We start from the raw sequence: 22,529 nt of genomic DNA on the forward strand, positions 1-22,529 counted from the left end.
AGAGAATTTTTAATTTCACTTATTATGTTGTTCACCATTGTTTGTTTGCTCTTTAGTTCTTCTAGGTCCTTGTAAAAGGTTTCTTGTATTTTCTCCATTCTGTTTCCAAGATTTTGGATCATCTTTACTATCATTACTCTGAATTCTTTTTCAGGTAGGCTGCCTATTTCCTCTTCATTTGTTAGGTCTGGCGGGTTTTTACCTTGCTCCTTCGTCTGCTGTGTATTTCTCTGTCTTCTCATTTTGCTTATCTTACTGTGTTTGAGGTCTCCTTTTTGCAGGCTGCAGGTTCTTAGTTCCCGTTGTTTCTGGTGTCTGCCCCCAGTGGGTAAGGTTGGTTCAGTGGGTTCTGTAGGCTTCCTGGTGGAGGGGCCTGGTGTCTGTGTTCTGGTGGATGAAACTGGATCTTGTCTTTCTGTTGAGCAGGACTAAATCTGGTGGTGTGTTTTGGGGTGTCTGTGAACTTACTATGATTTTAGGCAGCCTGTGTGGTAATGGGTAGGGTTGTGTTCCTGTCTTGCTAGTTGTTTGGCATAGGGTGTCCAGCACTGTAGCTTGCTGGTTGTTGAGTGGAGCTGGGTCTTAGCGTTGAGACGGAACCTCTGTGAGAGCTTTCGCCATTTGATATTACATGGGGCCAGGAGGTCTCTGGTGGACCAATGTCCTGAAATTGGCTGCCCCACCTCAGAGGCTCAGGCCTGACACCTGGCCAGAGCACCAAGACCCTGTCAGCCACTCACCTCAGAAGAAAAGGGAGGTAAAAATAGGAAAGAAAGAAAAAAAAAAAATAAAATAAAGTTTTTTAAAAAAAACTATTAAAAATAAAAAAGTAATAAAAAAAAGAAAGAAGCGAACAACCAAAGCAAAAAACAAATCCACCAATGTTAACAAGTGCTAAAAAGTATACAGACCAAAACCAAAACAAAAAGTGGACAGACAGAATTCTGGGACATATGGTAAAAGCAAAGCTATACAGACAAAATCACACAAAGAAGCATACACATACACCCTCACAAAAAGAGAAAAAGGAAAAAAAATATTAAAAAAAAAAAAGGAAGAGGGCAACCAAATCAATAAACAAATCTACCAATGATAATAAGCTCTAAATACTAAAATAAACCTAAAACCAGAAACAAATTAGATGCAGAAAGCAAACCCCAAGTCTACAGTTGCTCCCCAGGTCCACTGCCTCAATTTTGGGATGGTTCGTTGTCTGTTCAGGTATTCCACAGATGCAGGGTACATCAAGGTGATTGTGGAGATTTAATCTGCTGCTCCTGAGGCTGCATGGAAAGATTTCCCTTTGTCTTCTTTGTTCGCACAGCTCCTGGGGTTCAGCTTTGGATTTGGCCCTGCCTCTGCGTGTAGGTCGCCTGAGGACGCCTGTTCTTCGCCCAGACAGGATGGGGTTAAAGTAGCAGCTGATTAGGGGACTCTGGCTCACTCAGGCTGGGGGAGGGAGGGGTACGGAATGCGGGGCGAGCCTGTGGCAGCAGAGGCCAGCGCGACATTGCAACAGCCTGAAATGCGCCGTGTGTTTTCCCGGGGAAGTTGTCCCAGCATCACGGGACCCTGGCAGTGGCAGGCTGCACAGGCTCCCAGAGGGGAGGTGTGGATAGTGACCTGTGCTTGCACACAGCCTTCTTGGTGGCTGCAGCAGCAGCCTTAGCATTTCGTGCCAGTCTCTGGTGTCCACACTGATAGCCGTGGCTCGCACCTATCTCTGGAGCTCGTTTAGGCAGTGCTCTGAATTCCCTCTCCTCTGCGCACCCTGAAACAATGGTCTCTTGCCTCTTAGCCAGTTCCAGACTTTTTCCTGGACTCCCTCCCGGCTAGCCATGGCGCACTAGCCCCCTTCAGGCTGTGTTCACACAGCCAACCCCAGTCCTCTCCCTGGGGTCTGACCTCCGAAGCCTGAGCCTCAGCTCCCAGCCCCAACCCGTCCCAGCCGGTGAGCAGACAAGCCTCTCGGGCTGGTGAGTGCTGGTCAGCAGCGATCCTCTGTGTGGGAATCTCTCTGCTTTGCCCTCCGTACCCCTGTTGCTGCGCTCTCCTCTGTGGCTCCGAAGCTTCCCCCCTCCGCCACCCTCAGTCTCCGCCCACGAAGGGGTTTCCTAGTGTGTGGAAACCTTTCCTCCTTCACACCTCCCTCCCAGAGGTGCAGGTCCCGTCCCTGTTCTTTTGTGTCTGTTTTTCCTTTTTTTTTTTGCCCTACCCAGGTACGTGAGGAGTTTCTTGCCTTTTGGGAAGTCTGAGGTCTTCTGCCAGCATTAAGTAGGTGTTCTGTAGGAGTTGTTCCACATGTAGATGTATTTTTGATGTATTTGTGGGAAGGAAGGTGATCTCCATATCTTAGTCCTCTGCCATCTTGGAGGTCCCTCCTCATAGTTCTTTTATTTTCAGGAGACTAAATAATTGGGAGATAGAATTGTTCACGATAACTATAGTTGATATTTCTGGGAAGCCAGAAGAATGAACAAATCCAGATGATATATTAATGACTGAAAGAAATTGGCTTCAAGTATTGAAGATATTTTTGATAGTTTTAGTGATAGAACATATCCCACTTCAAAGGCCAAAGTTGTGAAAATAATTCTAACTCTGATGGTGCAGATATAGTTTTAAAATGAGGATTTGTTTTAAACAAAGTAATTTTAAGGTACTGATTGCACATGATCTGATTTCCTTAGTTTCTAGTTTAGCTAACTTTGATGGAGCAGCTGCTATATGCTTAGGCCCCTAAGTATGGTCCTCTGAGTAGATGCGGAAGGCAGACATACCTTTTTCAAAATGCTATAGAAGGCCAGAGGAAGAAATTAGTATGAAGGACCTAAATTTGAACTGGGATGACTAGGATTGCCCAGCAAAAGTGTAGAGGAAGGGCATCCCAGGTCTGTACATAGGTACGCAATTTGAAAATATAAGAGTGGTTGTCCTGTGTGGGTAGAGGGTGGATTATTTTGTTGTGCCTGGGTAGAGGGGCAGAGTCAGTAATACATAGGTAACAGGAGTTGCAGCTGTAACAGTAGATTGGATCAAGGTTTTGAAATGCTTCCAATGTTATGCTGAGGAGTTTGAAATTTATCCTACAGAATATGAGTTTTAGCAAAAGATGATGTGATTATATCGCACTTTACTTTAGGTAGATCAGTCTGGTATTACTTTGAGTTGAGTGGTGGAGGGACCAGAGGCCAGGAATCCTTAGGAAGCAGTTGCAGTAGTGTGGATAAGAAATGTTTAGTGCTGCAACAGGGACCATGAAAATGAAGAGGAGCGGTCTTATTTAAGAACTGTGACCAATTGCATTTAATTTACAGTTAAACTTTCCTTTAGACCACTTTTGAATATAAGTATTGACTATTATAACATCCTATTCATTTTATGTAAGACACAGATTGAGGATAGATTTGCATTTTGTATTCTGTTAAGTGAAACCTGTTTTTAAACCCAACTTTGTTTTGTTTTTTCTTTTTTCTTTTTTTTTTTTTTTTCTGTACGCGGGCCTCTCACTGTTGTGGCCTCCCCTGTTGTGGAGCACAGGCTCCGGACGCGCAGGCTCAGCGGCCATGGCTCACGGGCCCAGCCGCTCCGCGGCATGTGGGATCCTCCCAGACCGGGGCACGAACCCGTGTACCCTGCATCGGCAGGCGGACTCTCAACCACTGCACCACCAGGGAAGCCCTGCTTGTTTTTTCTATTTTTAATTAAGGTATAAAAATTTACATACAGTGAAAGTCCACCTGTTTAGTGCATAGTTCTGAAAGTTTTGACAGACATGTACAGTCAAGTAACTACCACCATAATCAAGATACAGAACAATTGCATCACCCACCAGAATTCTTTGTTCACCTTTGTAGTCGACCCTTCCCCCTGTCCTCCATTCCTTGGCAACCACTGTCTGTTTTCTGCCCCTTTCCAGAATATCATGTGAATAGAATCAAAAAGCCTTTGAGTCTGGCTTCTTTCACTTAGCAGAATGCATTTGAGATTCATTCATGTTTTGTGTGTGAGTAATCTGTTCCTTTTTATTGCTTAGTGGTATTCGTTTGTATGGATGTACCACAGCTTATCCATTCCCTGGTTGAGGCATATTTGGATCACTCCAGTTTTTCTTTTTTAATGGAAAATTGTCTAAGTTAGCTTGAAAGTTTAAGTCAACAGGTGAAAACCCTAAGTGATATAAGAAGTTAAAAGAAGTAAAAGTTGTACCCATGTATGTGTGCTCATAAACAAGGACTAGAGGAAGCAATGTGGAAAAAATGAATATAGGAAACTTGTTGGTAGTGGTGAGATTGTAGGTGATTAGCCTTTTCATTTTCTAAATTTTGTATTTTAATTAGAAACCTTGATTTTGACATAAAAATTACAGGAATAGTACAAGGAACTCCTATATACCTTGTACTCAGATTGTTTATATTTTGCCTCATGTGCTTCATCATTTTTCTACATGCATATATACATATATGCGCATATATATATATATATGCATGTGTTTTCTGAAATGTTTGAAAGTTGGAGACATTATGCTCTTTTACCCTTATATATTTTAGTATGCATTTCTAAAGACTAGAATATTCTATTACTCAACCACAGTATAGCTATCAAAATCAGGAAATTTAACACTGATAAAACGCTATTACCTACAGGGGCCCCAGGTTCCAATCTCTGGTCGGGGAACTAGATCCCACATGCATGCCACGACTAAGAATCTGCGTGCTGCAACTAAGAAGTCCGCATGCCACAACTAAGAAGTCCACATGCCACAACTAAGAGCCCGCATGCGGCAACTAAAGATCCCACATGCCACAACTAAGCCCCGGCGCAGCCTAAATAAATAAATATTAAAAAATAAGTAAATTTTAAAAAATGCTATTACCTAATCCAAAGAAGGTATTCACAGTTTGACAATTATCCCAATAATATCTCTTTAAAAGATACTATAAGCTTTAGTCTTTCTCCTTGTCCAGGATCCAATTTAGGATCCTGAGTTCATTTAGCTGTCATGTCTCTTTAGTTTCCTTTAATCTGAAACAATCCCTCAGCCTTTCTTATTTCTTGACTTTGACTTTTTTGGAGAGTATAAGTAGATTCTTTAAGAATGGAATGTCCCTCAGTTTGCATTTGTCACATGTTTCCTCGTAATTAGGTTCAGGTTACACATTTTTTGCAGGAATACCACTGAAGTGATGATGTATACGTAATGCACCATGACTGGAAGCACATGATGTGCATTATCCTATATTGGTGATGTTTAGCTTTGATTTCTTGACTAAGGTGGTATCTACCATGTTTTCCTCTGAAAGAGTTACTGTTTTTCCTTTGTACTTAATAGGTAATTTGTGGTGAGATGTTTTGCGATTATGTAAATATCCTGTTCCTCATCCAACTTTTACCCATTACTCATTCATCTTAGCATCCACTGATGATATTTTTCTAACTTCATCATACCTTATATTTATTAAGTGGTATTCTGCTGTAAGGGAGATTCTCTTCTCCCCCATTAAAAAATTTATTCATATTCATCTATATCGATAAATATATCGGTATGAACTCATGAATTCATGTTTTATTCAATGGGTTATAATTCATTAGTATCATTTATTTTGACACTCAAAATGTCCCTGCTTTAGCCAGCAGAAGCCCCTTCTAGCTGACTTGTACTGTCTTGTGATTCTATTTATTACTTGCTTGCTTTCTAGCTCAAGAAGGTATTCCAGGCTCATCCTGTATTTTCCCTGCCCCAGCCCTAAGATCAACCATTTCTTCAGAGAGCCCTAGTTCCTTTTAGTGGAGAATGGTATTTAGAAACCACAGTGTGGCTGCTGGCTGAGTGCTTGTTGTTATTACCTCCAGGACTTCTCAGGGGACACAGTGGACACACACACAACACCACACACACACACACACGATTTTAGTTTCATTTATTTTTTAAAATATTTATTTATTTTTGTCTGCGTTGGGTCTTTGTTGCAGTGTACAGGCTTCTCACTGCGATGGCTTCTCTTGTTGAGGAGCACAGGTTCTAGGTGCGCAGGCTTCGGTAGTTGTGGCACGCGGGCTCAGTAGTTGTGGCTCACGGACTCTAGAGTGCAGGTTCAGTAGTTGTGGCGCATGGGCTTAGTTGCTGTGCGGCATGTGGGATCTTCCTGAACCAGGGGTCGAACCCGTGTCCCCTACGTTGGCAGGTGGATTCCTAACCACTGTGCCACCAGGGAAGTCCCTTAGTTTCATTTAAAAAGAGATATTTAAGAACACATGCAAAAATCTTATCTGATTTTTATCTTTCTCCATACTAATGTAGCCACCAATTAATTAGCAGTTAGAATGAAGAAATTATAAAACTACTGAAATGCCACCTGTATGCGACATCTTTTTTAATTTTTTTATAGGCTGGAATTATCAGAGAGGCAGTGTTGATCAGTGGAAAGAACACCCCATCAACTTTTCCGTCACACTGCTTGCTTAGGACATGTTCACCTTTCCCTCAGTTAGAAAAGAGTGAAAATATCTACTTCAGGGATTAGAAAACTAACAAAAAGTACCTGCCACTCATTCAGTTGCTCAATAAACTGTTGATTTCTGATTTATCTAGCTATTTTCCTTTTTTCTTTCCTATTTCTGTAGTTCACGTCACTGGTTAAACTGTTGAAAATGGTTTTATATATTAAATTATAAATGTCACCTAGAAGTTTGGAAAAGATGAACTTTAATTTTTAGTTCAGAGTGAGGCATATATCCAACCTGTTGAAGTCCACAGTTTGGCTTTCTGGGCTGGATTTCTGTCTGTGATGGGGCCGTGTGCCCGTTCAGAGGTCAAGGGGAGTTGCTGATTGCAAATGAACCCTATTCTTTTGTCCTGTGTATGTCGCACAACCATTTCTAATTTGAACAGACTAATTACTGGTAAAACTGGTAAAATGTTAGATTTAGGGATGGAAATTTGATTAAAATGTAGGATCCTGTATTCTTCCTAAACAGTACAAACAGCAGCGGCCACTTTAAAAATGTTTTTTTTTTTTTTTTTGCGGTACGCGGGCCTCTCACTGCTGTGGCCTCTCCAGTTGTGGAGCACAGGCTCCGGACGCGCAGGCTCAGCGGCCATGGCTCACGGGCCCAGCCGCTCCGCGGCATGTGGGATCTTCCCGGACCGGGGCACGAACCCATGTCCCCTGCCTCAGCAGGCGGACTCTCAACCACTGCGCCACCAGGGAAGCCCTAAAAATGATTTTTAACAGCTTTTTTGGGGATATAATTTACATGCCACAAATTCACTATTTTAAGTGTACGTTCAGTGGTTTTTTAGTATATCACAGAGTTGTGCAATCATCATCACAATCGATTTTAGAACATTTTCAACACCCCTGAAAGAAACCATGTACCCGTTAGCAGTCATTCCCCAGTCCCACTTCTTGCAGGCTCTGACAATCACAGTCTACTTTCTGTCTCAAAGGATTTGCCTATTCTGGACATTTCATATAAATGAAATCATACAATATGTGGCCTTTTGTGACTGCTGCTTTCATTTAGCATAATGTTTTCAAGGTTCATCCATGTTATAAAAATGAATGTAGTACTTCATTCCTTTTTATGGCTGAATAAAATTCCATTATAAGGGTTCTGATTTCTTCACATCCTCATTAACACTTGTTATTGTCGGCTTTTTTTTTTTTTTTTGTGGTACGCGGGCCTCTCACTGCCGCGGCCTCTCCCGTTGTGGAGCACAGGCTCTGGACGCGCAGGCTCAGCGGCCATGGCCCACGGGCCCAGCCGCTCTGCGGCATGTGGGATCTTCCCGGACCGGGGCACGAACCCGTGTCCCCTGCATCGGCAGGCGGACAATCAACCACTGCGCCACCAGGGAAGCCCCTGTGCTTCTGATCTTTGACATTGTTGAAACAGTGCCTGTGTTCTAGACCTTGGAATGAAAATTTCAGGAAGCATAGAGGGAATTCATACACTAAATAGTTAATCTTCAGAGTCCCTTCCAACATTTTATATACTAGATTTATTCCAGAAAACTTATGTATAAACCAAGGTAAAAAAAATAAAAATAATCAGACTTTAGTTTCTGCTAAAAGAACTTCGAATATAAAGAAATCATGAGGTGCATCCTTTTGTAATATGTGTAAGTTATTTTCTGAGTTTGTGTAAGTTATATTCAGCTTCCCTAGAGCAGGGCACATATCAAATAAATTGTAAGATATGAGGGATTTTCAGAAAATATTGATATAACTTTATATATTAATTTTTTCCCTAATCTGAATGAAAAGTTGGTTAATCATTAACTGAACTTTTCAACAGAAGCAAAATAAACATCTGTGACCTGTCAGAACTTGTCTGAACTCTGCCCCATAAAGTATCAAGATACTTTGTATGTACGCTGAGAAGTGTCAGTTATTATTTTATCACATACAGTTAGGAAGTGTCAGGCTTGGAGAGGGCACAGTGACGTTTATGATTAAAGGCTGTAAAGTTGGACTATTAATGAAATGAAACTGGCTTGTGGAGGACTAGTTGTAGCCACTTGATTTTAGGTCACTCATTCAGACTTTTGACTGAGAAAATGGTGTACCATAGATAATTCTGCTCTAAATGGAACAGGAAAAAATTAGAATTTAGCTAAGAGAGAATTCAGTTTAATTCAGTTCTATTAAGTCACTATTTACTGAATACCTATTGTGTGTCAGGAACTGGGGATATAAATAAAGATTATTTTTTTCAAAAGCTGTGGTATCTGCTCTTGAGAAGCTGACATTTACTAGGGTTTCACGGAAAGGGAGTTTCCTGGCCTGGATCTTGAAGGGTAAAATAGAATTTGCTAAGACGGAGGTATTCCAGACACAGGGAGCAGCAGGGGCAAAGGCATGGAAGTATGAAGTAGCATGCCATGCTCTGAGAATTGCATGTATTTCAGCATGGTGAGAGCTTACTTCCATTCCTTGTTGTGATATTAATATGATTTCTCTAGTAGGTTCACTTTTCAACCTCTTAGACTTTCCATACCCTCCTTTCACCCTCATTTTCAGCTGATTACTTTTGCCTTGTATGTAGTTGAAAAAATAGAAGCCATTAGACCCAAACTCCCTTATCTTCCATCCCAAGACTTATAGACCTATCTAGCATTCTACCCATCTGATCCTCTTCTTCCCTTGAGTCTCCTCCTCTTCCTTCATAGGTCACTAGATCTCATCCCCCTTCACCTTCTCAAGACTTCTGTCTCTTTTCCCCTGGTTCATTACCATCATCAGGCAAACATGCTCTAATATGTTAATCTTAAAACAAAAACAAACTTTCCTTAATACCACCCTCCCCTCCAGAGACCACTCCATTTCACTGTTCCCCTGAAAGTAATGTCTCAAAAGAGACACACTGTTTCTATTTCCCTCTCCTATTCACTCTTTAATTTACTGTAATCTCTACTGACTTCTGCCTTCCAACACTTGCTTAATATTGCTTTTGCCCAAGTCAGCTGAACTCTTCATGTTGCCAGTCCAGTGGGTATTTGACCTTTGGCAGCATTTGACATAGTTTCCTCCCTCCCTCCCTCCCTCCCTCCCTCCCAGATTCTTTCTCCCCTCTTGGCTTCTATGACATTATGTTCTGCTAGTTTTCCTCTTGCATCACTGGCTACTGCTTCCTCTTCCCTCCCAGACTTTTAAATAATTGAGATCCACAGGGTATTGTCCTAGGCTTACTTCTTTCTCTAGAATTCCCTCAAGGTGAGCTTGTCTGTTCCCATGGATTTAAATACTTTCATTATGCTAATGATTATCCGACCTTATCTCCAGCCTAGACTGCTTCTGAGCTCCAGACTGTCATATCCAACTGCCTTCTTGTCTCACAAAGGTCCCATACTGACTGTGCCTGAGATGGGACTTTGATCCCCTTTACTCTCACTGCATTCTTCCTTTTGTCAATAAATGGCACTGTCATCCCTTCAGTTATTCAGGCCAAACACCTAAATCATCCTTGCTCTTTCCCCTCCCCCTCAGATCTCTCTCGTGCCCAGCAGCAAGGCTTATGGATTCAATGTTTAAAATATATTTTGAATCCACTTCCTTCTCTCCATCTCCACTGGCAGACTGCCTCCACTTCCTATTTGGACCACTCCAGCAGCCTCGTAACCCTCTCCCCACCTAAGTTCTTGCATCCCAACCCCACCAATTCATTGTCTGCACAGTTGTAAGAATAATCACAAATCAAACTATTTCACTTCCCTGTTTAATCATTTCATTGGTTTCCCAGAATCCCTTCTTTGGCCTGGATGGTCTGGTCCCTGCCCAGTTCCCCAATTTAATTTTGTGTCATTTTGCCCCCACTTACTGTACTCTAGTGACTGGTCCTCTTTTACTTTCTTTTAACATGATAAACTCTTTTCTCTCTCAGGATCTTTGCAAGTTTCCTCTTTGAATGTCTAGCTCCTTTTCTTCCTTTAATTGGGTCTTAGCTTAAATTCACTTGCTCAGAGACATCATTCCTTGACTGCCTTAACCTCGGTTCCTCTTTTTGTCTGCTTCCTAATACTTGTAATTATTTTTCTGTTTTCTTCTTTTTTTCCTGGAAAAATATAGATTCAGTGAGGACTGGGACTGGGTCTGACTTGTTCGCCATTGTACTCCCAGTACCTCTAACAATGCTTGGCCTGTAGCAGGCAGTCGTTAAATATTTATGAAATGATAGAAAGAAGGAGAGGGAAGGGAAGGGAAAGTAGAAATGGATGGGGTGGGTGGGGAGAAAGAGAAGGAAGGAGAGGAGGTAGAGAAAGAAGGAAAGAAATGCTTTGCTTACTGAGCAGCTGCTACGCTCTTGACTCCTTCAAGTATATCCTTCCGATGTTTGTTGTTCCAGTCCTGGCCTCAGCCACCGCCAGGATGCTTGTGGTATTTCAGAGGAATTACTTAAAATCCTAAAGTGCCCTCATCTTCTTCAGACCTTTCAGTTTCTCTCAGCATCTAATGCTTGAGGCTCTGCAGCCTGTAATAGTCGTGGCTGTCATTTTTTACCACGGGCCAGGATCTCTGCTAGGTACCTTCCACACGGGATTCCACTTAATTCTGCAAAGTCACCGGCACCCTCCACCTTCTTCCCTGCCTCCCCACCAGAGGTTGCACAGAGATGAAGTAGCTTGCTCAGAATCGCATAGCTAGTGAGTGGAGGAAGCCTTGAGATTCTAACCCAGGCTTTTGTAGCTATAGGGACCATGTTCTTTCTGCCACATCAGGCCATTTATCTATAGTTGTTCCCCAAGTATCAAGCAACCAATAGATGGATGTTAGTAAATTCATATCTTGTGTCATAGCTAAAAAATAAATCTCAAGTCCAACCTCTGCTTCCTCCCCACTTCATTATACCCTGTTTAATCACCATCGTCTCTTGCCTGGACTACTGCAGTAGCCTCTTAATTGGTCTCCCTGCCTCCTCACTTGCCCTCTTGTAGTCCATTTTCCAGCTAGCAGCCAGATTTATTTTTTAAAACATGTAAATGGATTGTGCTACTCTCCAGCTTACACCCTGCAGTTCTCAAGGTACTTAAAATAAAATCCAAACTCTTAACTGTGACCTGTAAAGCCCCTTGTTATCTTGCCCTGCATGTTTCTGTGACCTTAGGTCCTTCTCCTCTGCTCTGCTGCAGCCATACCAGCCTTCTTATAGTTCCTTTAACTGCTAAGCTAGTTTCTACATCAAGTTCTTTATACTGGAAGTATAGAGCTGACTTCTCCACCTAAATCTTTACATGGCTGGCTCATTTACATAATTTAATACCTAATTTAAATATCACCTCCTCAGAGAGGCCTGTCTGACTAGGCTATCTAAAATAGACCACCTGGGGTCTAAAGAAGCCGCCTTACAATGCAGGGGACACCGGTTCAATCCCTGATCAGGGAACTAAGATCCCACATGCCTGTGGGGCAACTAAGCCTGCGCCACAACTACTGAGCTCGTGTGCCTCAACTAGAGAGCCCGTGTGCTACAAACTGCAGAGCCCACATGCTCTGGAACCCACATGCCATAACTACAGAGCCTGTGTTCCACAAGTAGAGAGATAACCCGCATGCTGCAACAAAAGAGCCCGCACGCCTCAAAGAAGACCCCGCGTTCTGCAACTAAGACCTGACGCAGACAAAAGTAAATTAAATAAATAATAAAATAAATCTTCGAAAAATAAATAAAATAGACCAACACACATAAATATACTTTCTTTATATCTCCTTAATCTGCCTTATTTTCTTCATAGTAACTATATTCTTTATTTTTTGCATGTTCATTGTCTCCCCCAGTGGCTTAGAAGCTTCATGAGGGTAGGTTCGTTGGTTTAGTATATTTTCAAGGACAAGGCCTACCATCTAGTGAGCACTCAATATTTGTTGAAAAATGGGAAGAAAAGCTTAATTGTTTTATTGGCTTAATAACAGTTTCCTTTGGGTAAAAGGCACAGCATCTCTGTTAGGGTTTTTGAAAATTACTACTGTATAAATGTTAAAAAACCTAGTACCTATATGACTCCATGGATTGAAATCGATTCTTTCCCCCAGTTCTTTTAGAACTCATCAAATTGAGGCTGCTCCAACCAGCTCTGCAGTTGATGGATTTAAGGCAAGTCTTGTCTTTAAGGAGATTGAGAAGAAGCTCGAAGAGGTAAGATTTATGTAAAATATTGGGATATTTCTTACGGAAAAACCCGAACGAACTTTCTGGTCAACCCAATACTACCAGGAGGACCCTGGGGCTAGAGGAAGCAGATATAGATTTCAGGTGTTGCCATGAGTGGTACCAGTTGAAAATTTATATCGTACTGTCAAGTATTGAGTGTATTTTATATTTCTTAGTGTCTACTATGGCTTCCTTGTAATTTTGGTAAGAGTGCATGTCAGAGATGAATAAATCTCCAGATTTGAGTGATGTAAAGGGATTCTAATTTATTTTGGTATAATTTCCTTCTGAATTACGAAGATCTTACTTAGAACCATTCAAAAGAATAATATTTAAAGGAGCCTTAAAGGTACCTAATATCAAAACTCCTTTTAAAAAGAAATCTTTTGTGCTTGAGTTTTTCACAGTTTTAAAATTTGTTTTTCTTGTTGTAAAAATGATCTAATTAAAAGGATTATACAGAAGCATATAAAGAAGAAAAATTTTGGGCTTCCCTGGTGGCGCAGTGGTTGAGAGTCCGCCTGCCGATGCAGGGGACATGGGTTCATGCCCCGGTCCGGGAAGATCCCACATGCCGCGGAGCGGCTGGGCCCGTGAGCCACGGCCGCTGAGCCTGCACGTCTGGAGCCTGTGCTCCGCAACGGGAGAGGCCACAACAGTGAGAGGCCCGCACACTGAAAAAAAAATAAAAGAAGAAAAATTTTAAATCTCCTGAAATGCCATTACTAAGAGTTCACTAAACTGTTAACAGTGGTTGACATTCTTTCAGACATCTCTCTGTGTGTATTAACATACAGTTTTACATAACTAGGATCATACAATGCATGTTGAGTTTTTAAATTTATATTATATATGCAACTATGTTTATGTACAGTACTTCTTAAAAAAAATTTTTTTTTATACAGCAGGTTCTTATTAGTTATCCATTTTATACATATGAGTGTATATATGTCAATTGCAATCTCCCAATTCATCCCACCACCACCAACCCCCATCCCCACTTGCCCCCCTTGGTGTCCATATGTTTGTTCTCTACATCTCTGTCTCTATTTCTGCCTTGCAAACCGGTTCATCTGTACCATTTTTCGAGAATCCACATATATGCATTAATATATGATATTTGTTTTTCTCTTTCTGACTTACTTCACTCTGTATGACAGTCTCTAGGTCCATCCACATCTCTACAAATGACCCAATTTCGTTCCTTTTTATGGCTGAGTAATATTCCATTATATATATGTACCACAACTTCTTTATCCATTTGTCTGTCTATGGGCATTTAGGTTGCTTCCATGACCTGGCTACTGTAACTAGTGCTGTAATGAACATTGGGGTGCATGTGTCTTTTCGAATTATGGTTTTCTCTGGATATATGCCCAGTAGTGGGATTGCTGGGTCATATGGTAATTCTATTTTTAGTTTTTCTTTTTCCTTTCTTTTTTTAACATCTTTATTGGAGTAAAATTGCTTTACAATGCTGTGTTAGTTTCTGCTTTATAACAAAGTGAATCAGCTATACATATACATATATCCCCATATCTCTTCCCTCTTACGTCTCCCTCTGACCCTCCCTATCCCATCCCTCTAGGTGATCACAAAGCACTGAACTGATCTCCATGTGCTATGTGGCTGCTTCCCACTAGCTATCTGTTTTACATTTGGTAGTGTATATATGTCCATGCTACTCTCGCACTTCGTCCCAGCTTACCCTTCCCCCACCCTGTGTCCTCAAGTCCATTCTCTACATCTGCACCTTTATTCCTGTCCTGCCCCTAGGCTCTTCAGAACCTTTTTTTTTTTTTTAGATTACATGTATATGTGTTAGCATACAGTATTTGTATGTATGTATCTTTCTGACTTACTTCACTCTGTATGGCAGACTCTGGGTCCATCTACCTCACTACAAATAACTCAATTTCGTTTCTTTTTATGGCTGAGTAACATTCCATTGTATGTATGTGCCACATATTCTTTATCCATTCATCTGTTGATGGACACTTAGGTTGCTTCCATGTCCTGGCTATTGTAAATAGTGCTGCAGGGCTTCCCTGGTGGTGCAGTGGTTGAGAGTCCACCTGCTGATGCAGGGGATGCGGGTTCGTGCCCCGGTCCGGGAAGATCCCACATGCTGCGGAGCGGCTGGGCCCGTGAGCCATGGCCGCTGAGCCTGCGCGTCCGGAGCCTGTGCTCCGCAATGGGAGAGGCCACAACAGTGAGAGGCCCGCATACCGCAAAAAAAAAAAAAAAAAAAAAAAAAATAGTGCTGCAGTGAACATTGTGGTACATGACTCTTTTTGAGTTATGGTTTTCTCAGGGTATATGCCCAGTAGTGGGATTGCTGGGTCATATGGTAGTTCTATTTTTAGTTTTTTAAGGAACCTCCATACTGTTCTCCATAGTGGCTAGGCCACCAACAGTGCAAGAGGGTTCCCTTTTCTCCATACCCTCTCCAGCATTTGTTGTTGTAGATTTTCTGATGATGCCCATTCTGACTGGTGTGAAGTGATACCTCATTGTAGTTTTGATTTACATTTCTCTAAAAATTAGTGATGTTGTGCATCTTTTCATGTGCCTCTTGGCCATCTGTATGCCTTCTTTGGAGAAATGTCTGTTTAGGTCTTCTGCCCATTTTTGGATTGGGTTGTTTGTTTGTTTAACATTGAGCTGCATGAGCTGTTTATATATTATGGAGATTAATCCTTTGTCCATTGATTCGTTTGCAAATATTTTCACCCATTCTGAGTGTTTGTCTTTTTGTCTTGTTTATAGTTTCCTTTGCTGTGCAAAAGCTTTTAAATTTCATTAGGTCCCATTTGTTTATTTATTTTTTTATTTCCATTACTCTAGGAGGTGGGTCAAAAAAGATCTTCCTGTGATTTATGTCAAATAGTGTTCTTCCTATGTTTTCCTCTAAGAGTTTTATAGTGTCCGGTCTTACATTTAGGTCTTTAATCCATTTTGAGTGTATTTTTGTGTGTGGTGTTAGGGAGTGTTCTAATTTCATTCTTTTAAATGTAGCTGTCCAGTTTTCCCAGCACCACTTATTGAAGAGGCTGTCTTTTCTCCATTGTATATCCTTGCCACCTTTGTCATAGATTAGTTCACTGTAGGTGTGTGGGTTTATCTCTGGGCTTTCTGTCCTGTTCCATTGATCTGTATTTCTGTTTTTGTGCCATATTGTACCATATTGTCTTGATTACAGTAGCTTGGTAGTATAGTCTGAAATCAGGAAGTCTGATTCCTCCAGCTCCGTTTTTTTCCCTCAAGATTGCTTTGGCTATTCGGGGTCTTTTGTGTCTCCATACAAATTTTAAGATTTTTTTTTTTTTTTTTTTTTTTCTTTTGCGGCACGCAGGCCTCTCACTGTTGTGGCCTCTCCCGCTGCAGAGCGCAGGCTCCGGACGCGCAGGCCCAGCGCCCATGGCTCACGGGCCCAGCCACTCCACGGCATGCGGGATCTTCCCAGACCGGGGCACGAACCCACATCTCCTGCATCAGCAGGCAGACTCCCAACCACTGCACCACCAGGGAAGCCCAAATTTTAAGATTTTTTGTTCTAGTTCTTTAAAAAATGCCCTTGGTAATTAGATAGGGATTGCACTGAATCTGTAGATTGCTTTGGGGAGTATAGTCATTTTGACAATATTGATTCTTCCAATCCAATAACATGATATATCTCTCCATCCGTTCGTGTCGTCTTTGATTTCTTTCATCAGAGGCTTATAGTTTTCTGAGTACAGGTCTTTACCTCCCTAGGGAGGTTTATTCTTAGGTATTTTATTCTTTTTGTTGCAGTGGTGAATGGAATTGTTTCCTTAATTTCTCCTTCTGATCTTTTATTGTTAGTGTATAAGAATGCAAGAGATTTCTGTGCATAAAATTTTTTATCCTGCAACTTTACCAAATTCATTGATTAGTTCTAGTAGTTTTCTGGTAGCATCTTTAGGATTATCTATGTGTAATATCATGTCATCTGCAAACAGAGACAGTTTTACTTCTTCTTTTCCAATTTCTATACCTTTTATTTCTTTTTCTTCTCTGATTGCTCTGCCTAGAACTTCCAAAACTATGTTGAATATTAGCGGTGAGAGTGGACATCCTTGTCTTGCTCCTGATATTAGAGGAAATGCTTTTAGTTTTTCACCATTGAGAATGATGTTTGCTGTGGATTTGTCATATATGGCCTTTATTATGTTGAGGTTGGTTCCCTTTATGCCCACTTTCTGGAGAGTTTTTATCATATATGGGTGTTGAATTTTGTCAGAAGCTTTTTCTGCATCTATTGAGATGATAATATGGTTTTTATTCTTCAATTTGTTAATGTGGTGTATCACACTGATTGATTTGCATATATTGAAGAATCCTTGCATCCCTGAGATAAACCCCACTTGATCGTGGTGTATGATCCTTTTAATGTGTTGTTGGATTCTGTTTGCTAGTATTTTGTTGAGGATTTTTGCATCTATATTCATCAATGGTATTGGTCTGTAATGTTTCTTATAGTATCTTTGTCTTGTTTTGGTATCAGGGTGATGGTGGCCTCATAGAATGAGTTTGGGAGTGTTTCTTCCTCTGCAATTTTTTGGAAGAGTTTGAGAAGGATGGGTGTTAGCTCCTCTCTAAATGTTTGATAGAATTCACCTGTGAAGCCATCTGGTCCTGGACTTTTGTTTCTTGAAAGGTTTTTAACCACAGTTTCAAATTCATTACTTGTGATTGGTCTGTTCATATTTTCTATTTCTTCCTGGTTCAGTCTTGGAAGTTTATACCTTTCTAAGAATTTGTTCATTTCTTCCAGGTGGTCCATTTTATTGGCATAGAGTTGCTTGTAGTAGTCTCTTATGATGCTTTGTATTTCTGCAGTGTCCATTGTAACTTCTCCTTTTTCATTTCTAATTTTATTGATTTGAGTCCTCTTCCTCTTTTTCTTGATGAGTCTGGCTAAAGGTTTATCAATTATGTTTATCTTCTCAAAGAACCAGCTTTTAGTTTTATTGATCTTTGCTGTTGTTTTCTTTGTTTCTATTTCATTTTTTTCTGCTCTGATCTTTATGATTTCTTTCCTTGTACTGACTTTGGGTTTTGTTTGTTCTTCTTTCACTAGTTCCTTCAGGTGTAAGGTTAGATTGTTTCTTCGAAATTTTTTCTTGTTTTTTGAGGTAGGATTGTTTTGCTATAAACTTCCCTCTTAGAACTGCTTTCACTGCATCCCATAGGTTTTAGATCGTCGTGTTTTCATTGTCATTTGTCTCTAGGTATTTTTTGATTTCCTCTTTGATGTCTTCATTGATCTCTTGGTTATTTAGTGATGTATTGTTTAACCTCCATGCGTTTGTGTCTTTTACATTTTTTTCCCCTGTAGTTTATTTCTAACCTCATAGCATTGTGGTCAGAAAAGATGCTTGATATGATTTCAGTTTTCTTAAGTTTACCGAGGCTTGATTTGTGACCCAAGATGTGATCTATCCTGGAGAATGTTCCGTGTGTACTTGAGAAGAAAGTGTATACTGCTGTGTTTTGATAGAATGTCCTGTAAATATCAATTAAATCTATCTGGTCTATTGTGTCATTTAAAGCTTGTGTTTCCTTATTAATTTTCTGTCTGGATGATCTGTCCATTGGTGTAAGTGAAGTGTTAAAGTCCCCCACTATTATTGTGTTACTGTCAATTTCCTCTTTTATAGCTGTTAGCATTTGCCTTATGTGTTGAGGTGCTCCTGTGTTGGGTGCATATATATTTATAAGTGTTGGATTGATCCCTTGATCATTACGTAGTGTCCGTCCTTTTCTCTTGTAACTTTCTTTATTTTAAAGTCTATTTTATCTGATACGAGTATTGCTACTCCAGCTTTCTTTTGATTTCCATTTGCATGGCATATCTTTTTCCACACCTTCACTTTCAGTCTGTATGTTTCCCTAGGTCAGAAGTGGGTCTCTTGTAGACAGCATATGTATGGGACTTGTTTTTGTATCCATTCAGTGAGCCTGTGTTTTTTGGTTGGAGCATTTAATCCATTCACATTTAAGGTAATTATCAGTTTGTATGTTCTTATTACCATTTTCTTAATTGTTTTGGGTTTGTTTTTGTAGGTCCTTTTCTTCTCTTTTGTTTTCCACTTAGAGAAGTTCCTTTAGCATTTGTTGTAGAGATGGTTTGGTGGTGCTGAATTCTCTTTGCTTCTCTGTAAAGATTTTGATTTCTCTGTTGAATCTGAATGAGATCCTTGGTGGGTGAGTAATCTTGGTTGTCGGTTCTTCCCTTTCATCACTTTAAATATATCTTGCCACCCGCTTCTGGCTTGTAGAGTTTCTGCTGAGAAATCAGCTGTTAACCTTATGGGAGTTCCCTTATGTGTTGTCATTTTTCCCTTGTTGCTTTTAATAATTTTTCTTTTTTTAATTTTTGTCTATTTGATTAGTATATGTCTTGGTGTGTTTCTCCTTGGGTTTATCCTGCCTGGGACTCTCTGTGCTTCCTGGACTTGGGTGGCTATCTTTTTCCCATGTTAGGGAAGTTTTCAACTATAATCTCTTCAAATATTTTCTCGAGTCCTTTCTCTCTCTCTTCTCCTTCTGGGACTCCTATAATGCGAATGTTGGTGCATTTAATGTTGTCCCAGAGGTCTCTTAGGCTGTCTTCGTTTCTTTTCATTCTTTTTTCTTTATTCTGTTCCACAGCAGTGAATTCCACCATTCTGTCTTCCAGGTCACTTATCCATTCTTCTGCCTCAGTTATTCTGCTAATGATTCCTTCTGGTATTTTTCGTTTTAGTTATTGTATTGTTCAACTCTGTTTGTTTGTTCTTTAATTCTTCTAGGTATTTGTTCTTTAATTCTTCTAGGTGTTTGTTAAACATTTCTTACATTTTCTTGATCTTTGCCTCCATTCTTTTTCTGAGGTCCTGGATCATCTTCACTATCATTATTCTGAATTCTTTTTCTGGAAGGTTGCCTATCTGCACTTCATTTAGTTGTTTTTCTGGGGTTTTATCTTGTTCCTCTATCTGGTCCATAGTCCTCTGCCATTTCATTTTGTCTGTCTGTCTGTGAATGTGGTTTTCGTTCCACTGGCTGCAGGATTATAGATCTTCTTGCTTCTGCTGTCTGCCTTCTGGAGGATCAGTAATTAGTTCTTGATAGATAATAATCATACTAAAGCAATCTAACAGTAACTCTACAAAATAGAGAGTTATTCTCTTCAGGCAAAATTAGGTATTTACTTCATTGTTTCAAACTTAAAGATACCTTGGAATTTCATAATTGATTTTAATTGTGACCAACGAGGCACATTTACAGCCACAGTCACATAATTCCAATTACACATGTATTAAGCTGACCAGTGGGCTGAAATAAAGGATTCAGAACATTTAAGGTGTGCATTTCACTCATATTAGAGCCACAGTGTGAAGGCAAGCATTGTGCATATCTTGTAACTCCCTTATTATAGCACAAAGGATTTCTTAACACCTTAAGGTGATTGTGCTGTGGATGGGAAAACAGCTAAAGCGACTGATGTGTCTTGACAAAGTACCCTGCATTTCTAGAATTTTCATAATGATCAACAATCTTCCTGATGTAGAGGAGGCCAGGGCTGACAGTTCCCAGCAGGCAGGCGGTGGCCCAGGAGCTTGCAGACCTATCTTGCTGCCATCTTGAGGGATACACCCTTGTTAGTCTACCTGTTTTGTTTTAATATTCATTTATTTATTTTTTTGGCTGCGCCAGGTCTTAGTTGCGCTATGTGGGATCTTTAGTTGCTGCATGTGTGATCTAGTTCCCTGACCAGGGATTGAACCCAGGCCCCCTGTGTTGGGAGTGTGGAGTCTTAGCCACTGGACTGTCAGGGAAGTCCCTACCTGTTATTTTATAACCTGCTTTCTTCTCTTGATAGTATATTCACTGCCCATAAATATAAATCCTTACCATCAGTTTTAATGACCCCATAGTACACGTTTGAATATAGGTATCATAATCTATATAACTAGCCTCCTGTGTTGAACATTGTGTTGTATTTAAATCTTGCAAGTAAAAAAAAACAGGTATAATAAATTTCCTTTTGCCCTCATTTTTAAATACTTAACGCCATGATTACCTCAGCACAAATAGTTAGAAGGGGAAATTGTTGGGTTGTTGGATATGTATGTTTAGCTTTTTGATACATGTTGCCAAACTATCCACCAAAAAGAGGGAACTAATTTACAAACTTAATGACAGTTCGTGAGAGTGATGGTTTTTTCTTCACACTATCTCCAGTGCTTTGTTGGCTGGTTTTAAAAAAATCTTTGCCAATAGTAGGGAAATATATCTCATTATTGTTTTTTAAATTTCTTTTATTACAAATGTCCACTAAAGTGAAGCTGGACTCTCTAAGGGCTCAGCTTGAAAAAAATTTTTTTCATGCCACCAGTATTTGCCTGCAGAGTAATCCATAGGATAGTTGCTTCTGCCAGGTTGTCCCTTATTTTTTCTTTTGTTTCGACTTTATTCTGTCAAAAAAGAAAATAGTTTAGAGAGTATCTGTTATGGCTGTATGTCAACCATTGCATATTTCATTACTGGGATTAACGAAACAGTGCTGTTTTTATTTCACAGTTTTCTTTTAGCTTTGCAAATGTATGCCTCTTGCTCCCATTTTAATTCTTTTCTTCTCCTTCTGTAACCTCACTTGCATGGACCTTGTCCCCTTGTTTCTTTTTTCCTTCCCACGATTGTCAGTTTCCTAAATGTTTGCAGTACTAGAAAGTGAAAGTCTTGGAATCTTTTGTCAATTCATGCATTTTCTGCATTGCAAAGGAAGCCTGACAAGAGATTTTATTTCCACTTTTGTTTTCGATAGCAATACCCCATTGCCCTTCTTTGAATTGTCTTAATTTTTTGTTCCTATTAAGTTTACAACAGGACCTACTCCTTGACCCTTTGCCTACTCAGAAAGAAGTACTTTTCTTCAAGCAAGCAGGCACTTAGAACTTTCTTAGTATTAGTGATCTCTAGTGTTGCAACAGATGTGTATTTTCTTTACCCTTTTAACTCTCTCCTCCTTGTCCATTTCCTTGCCCTCTCTCACTCCTTCTTCAATTGAAAATGTTTTACTGACCAAAGGATTTGATTTTATAAGAGGATCAGTTGGTTGTCAAAAGTAACAGCAGGTGCAAAATTAATCTACATCTGTCTTAAGGAAGTGGGAGGAATTTCCAGGTATTCAGGTAGAATTCCTAAACGTTTGCTGGTGATTTCCTGCTCTAACTTGTTGGTGTCTAACACAACTATTCCTGAGGCATTGTGCAAGCAGATGACGCGTAGATGCAGCTGGAAGTAGCTGTTCATGGGCTCTTGGCCCCAAAGGAAGCCTGGCTCCTTGGGTGGCCCAGCACACCAGTGTTACTACCTACTCTTCTAGATTATCTCCACAGAACCTTGAAGGATAAAGGATTTTAAGGAATGTGGAAAAGACTTGAACTTTCTTTTAATTTATTTATGGTGACAGAAACTACTTTTATAGGCCAAAGTTTGGAAGTATTGATATAACCTACTTTGCCATATGGTATGAGCAAATGGAAAGAGCATTGAATTTGAAGTTAAACCAACCTGAGATTGATTTCTGGTTGTGTTGCTTACTTGTCATACGTCCTTGCCCTTCAGGGAACATTGAGTTTAGTGGGAAAATAGACATGGGAAATTTTTCCCGGAAAAAAAAAACAAACTGCTTTAGCAAGAAACTTGCAGGTGGGTGTATGTGCAAAGGGCTATCAAAATGTCCAGTAGAGGCAGAAACACCTTTCCGGAAGAGTTAGTGTGTGAGCTGAGACTTGAATTGATGAAGTTAGGTGGGAATGGAGAGTAGGAGGAGGTGAGTGAACTGGGACAGGGCATGAGCAAGG

General features: G+C 40.3%; 1 protein-coding gene across 4 annotated transcripts in view; it reads left to right on the forward strand.

The window, feature by feature from the left end:
- SCP2 (sterol carrier protein 2) overlaps positions 1 to 22,529 on the forward strand; it is a 165,499-nt gene that overhangs the window by 117,882 nt on the left and 25,088 nt on the right. For all 4 annotated transcript variants that reach the window (XM_079933816.1, XM_079933817.1, XM_079933818.1 and 1 more), the window contains one exon: positions 12,534 to 12,636. In XM_079933816.1, coding sequence (XP_079789942.1) covers positions 12,534 to 12,636 — 103 coding nt within the window. The remainder of the gene's footprint in view (positions 1 to 12,533; positions 12,637 to 22,529) is intronic.

Source organism: Stenella coeruleoalba (assembly GCF_951394435.1).
Source record: "Stenella coeruleoalba genome assembly, chromosome: 1".
Taxonomy (NCBI): domain Eukaryota; kingdom Metazoa; phylum Chordata; class Mammalia; order Artiodactyla; family Delphinidae; genus Stenella; species Stenella coeruleoalba.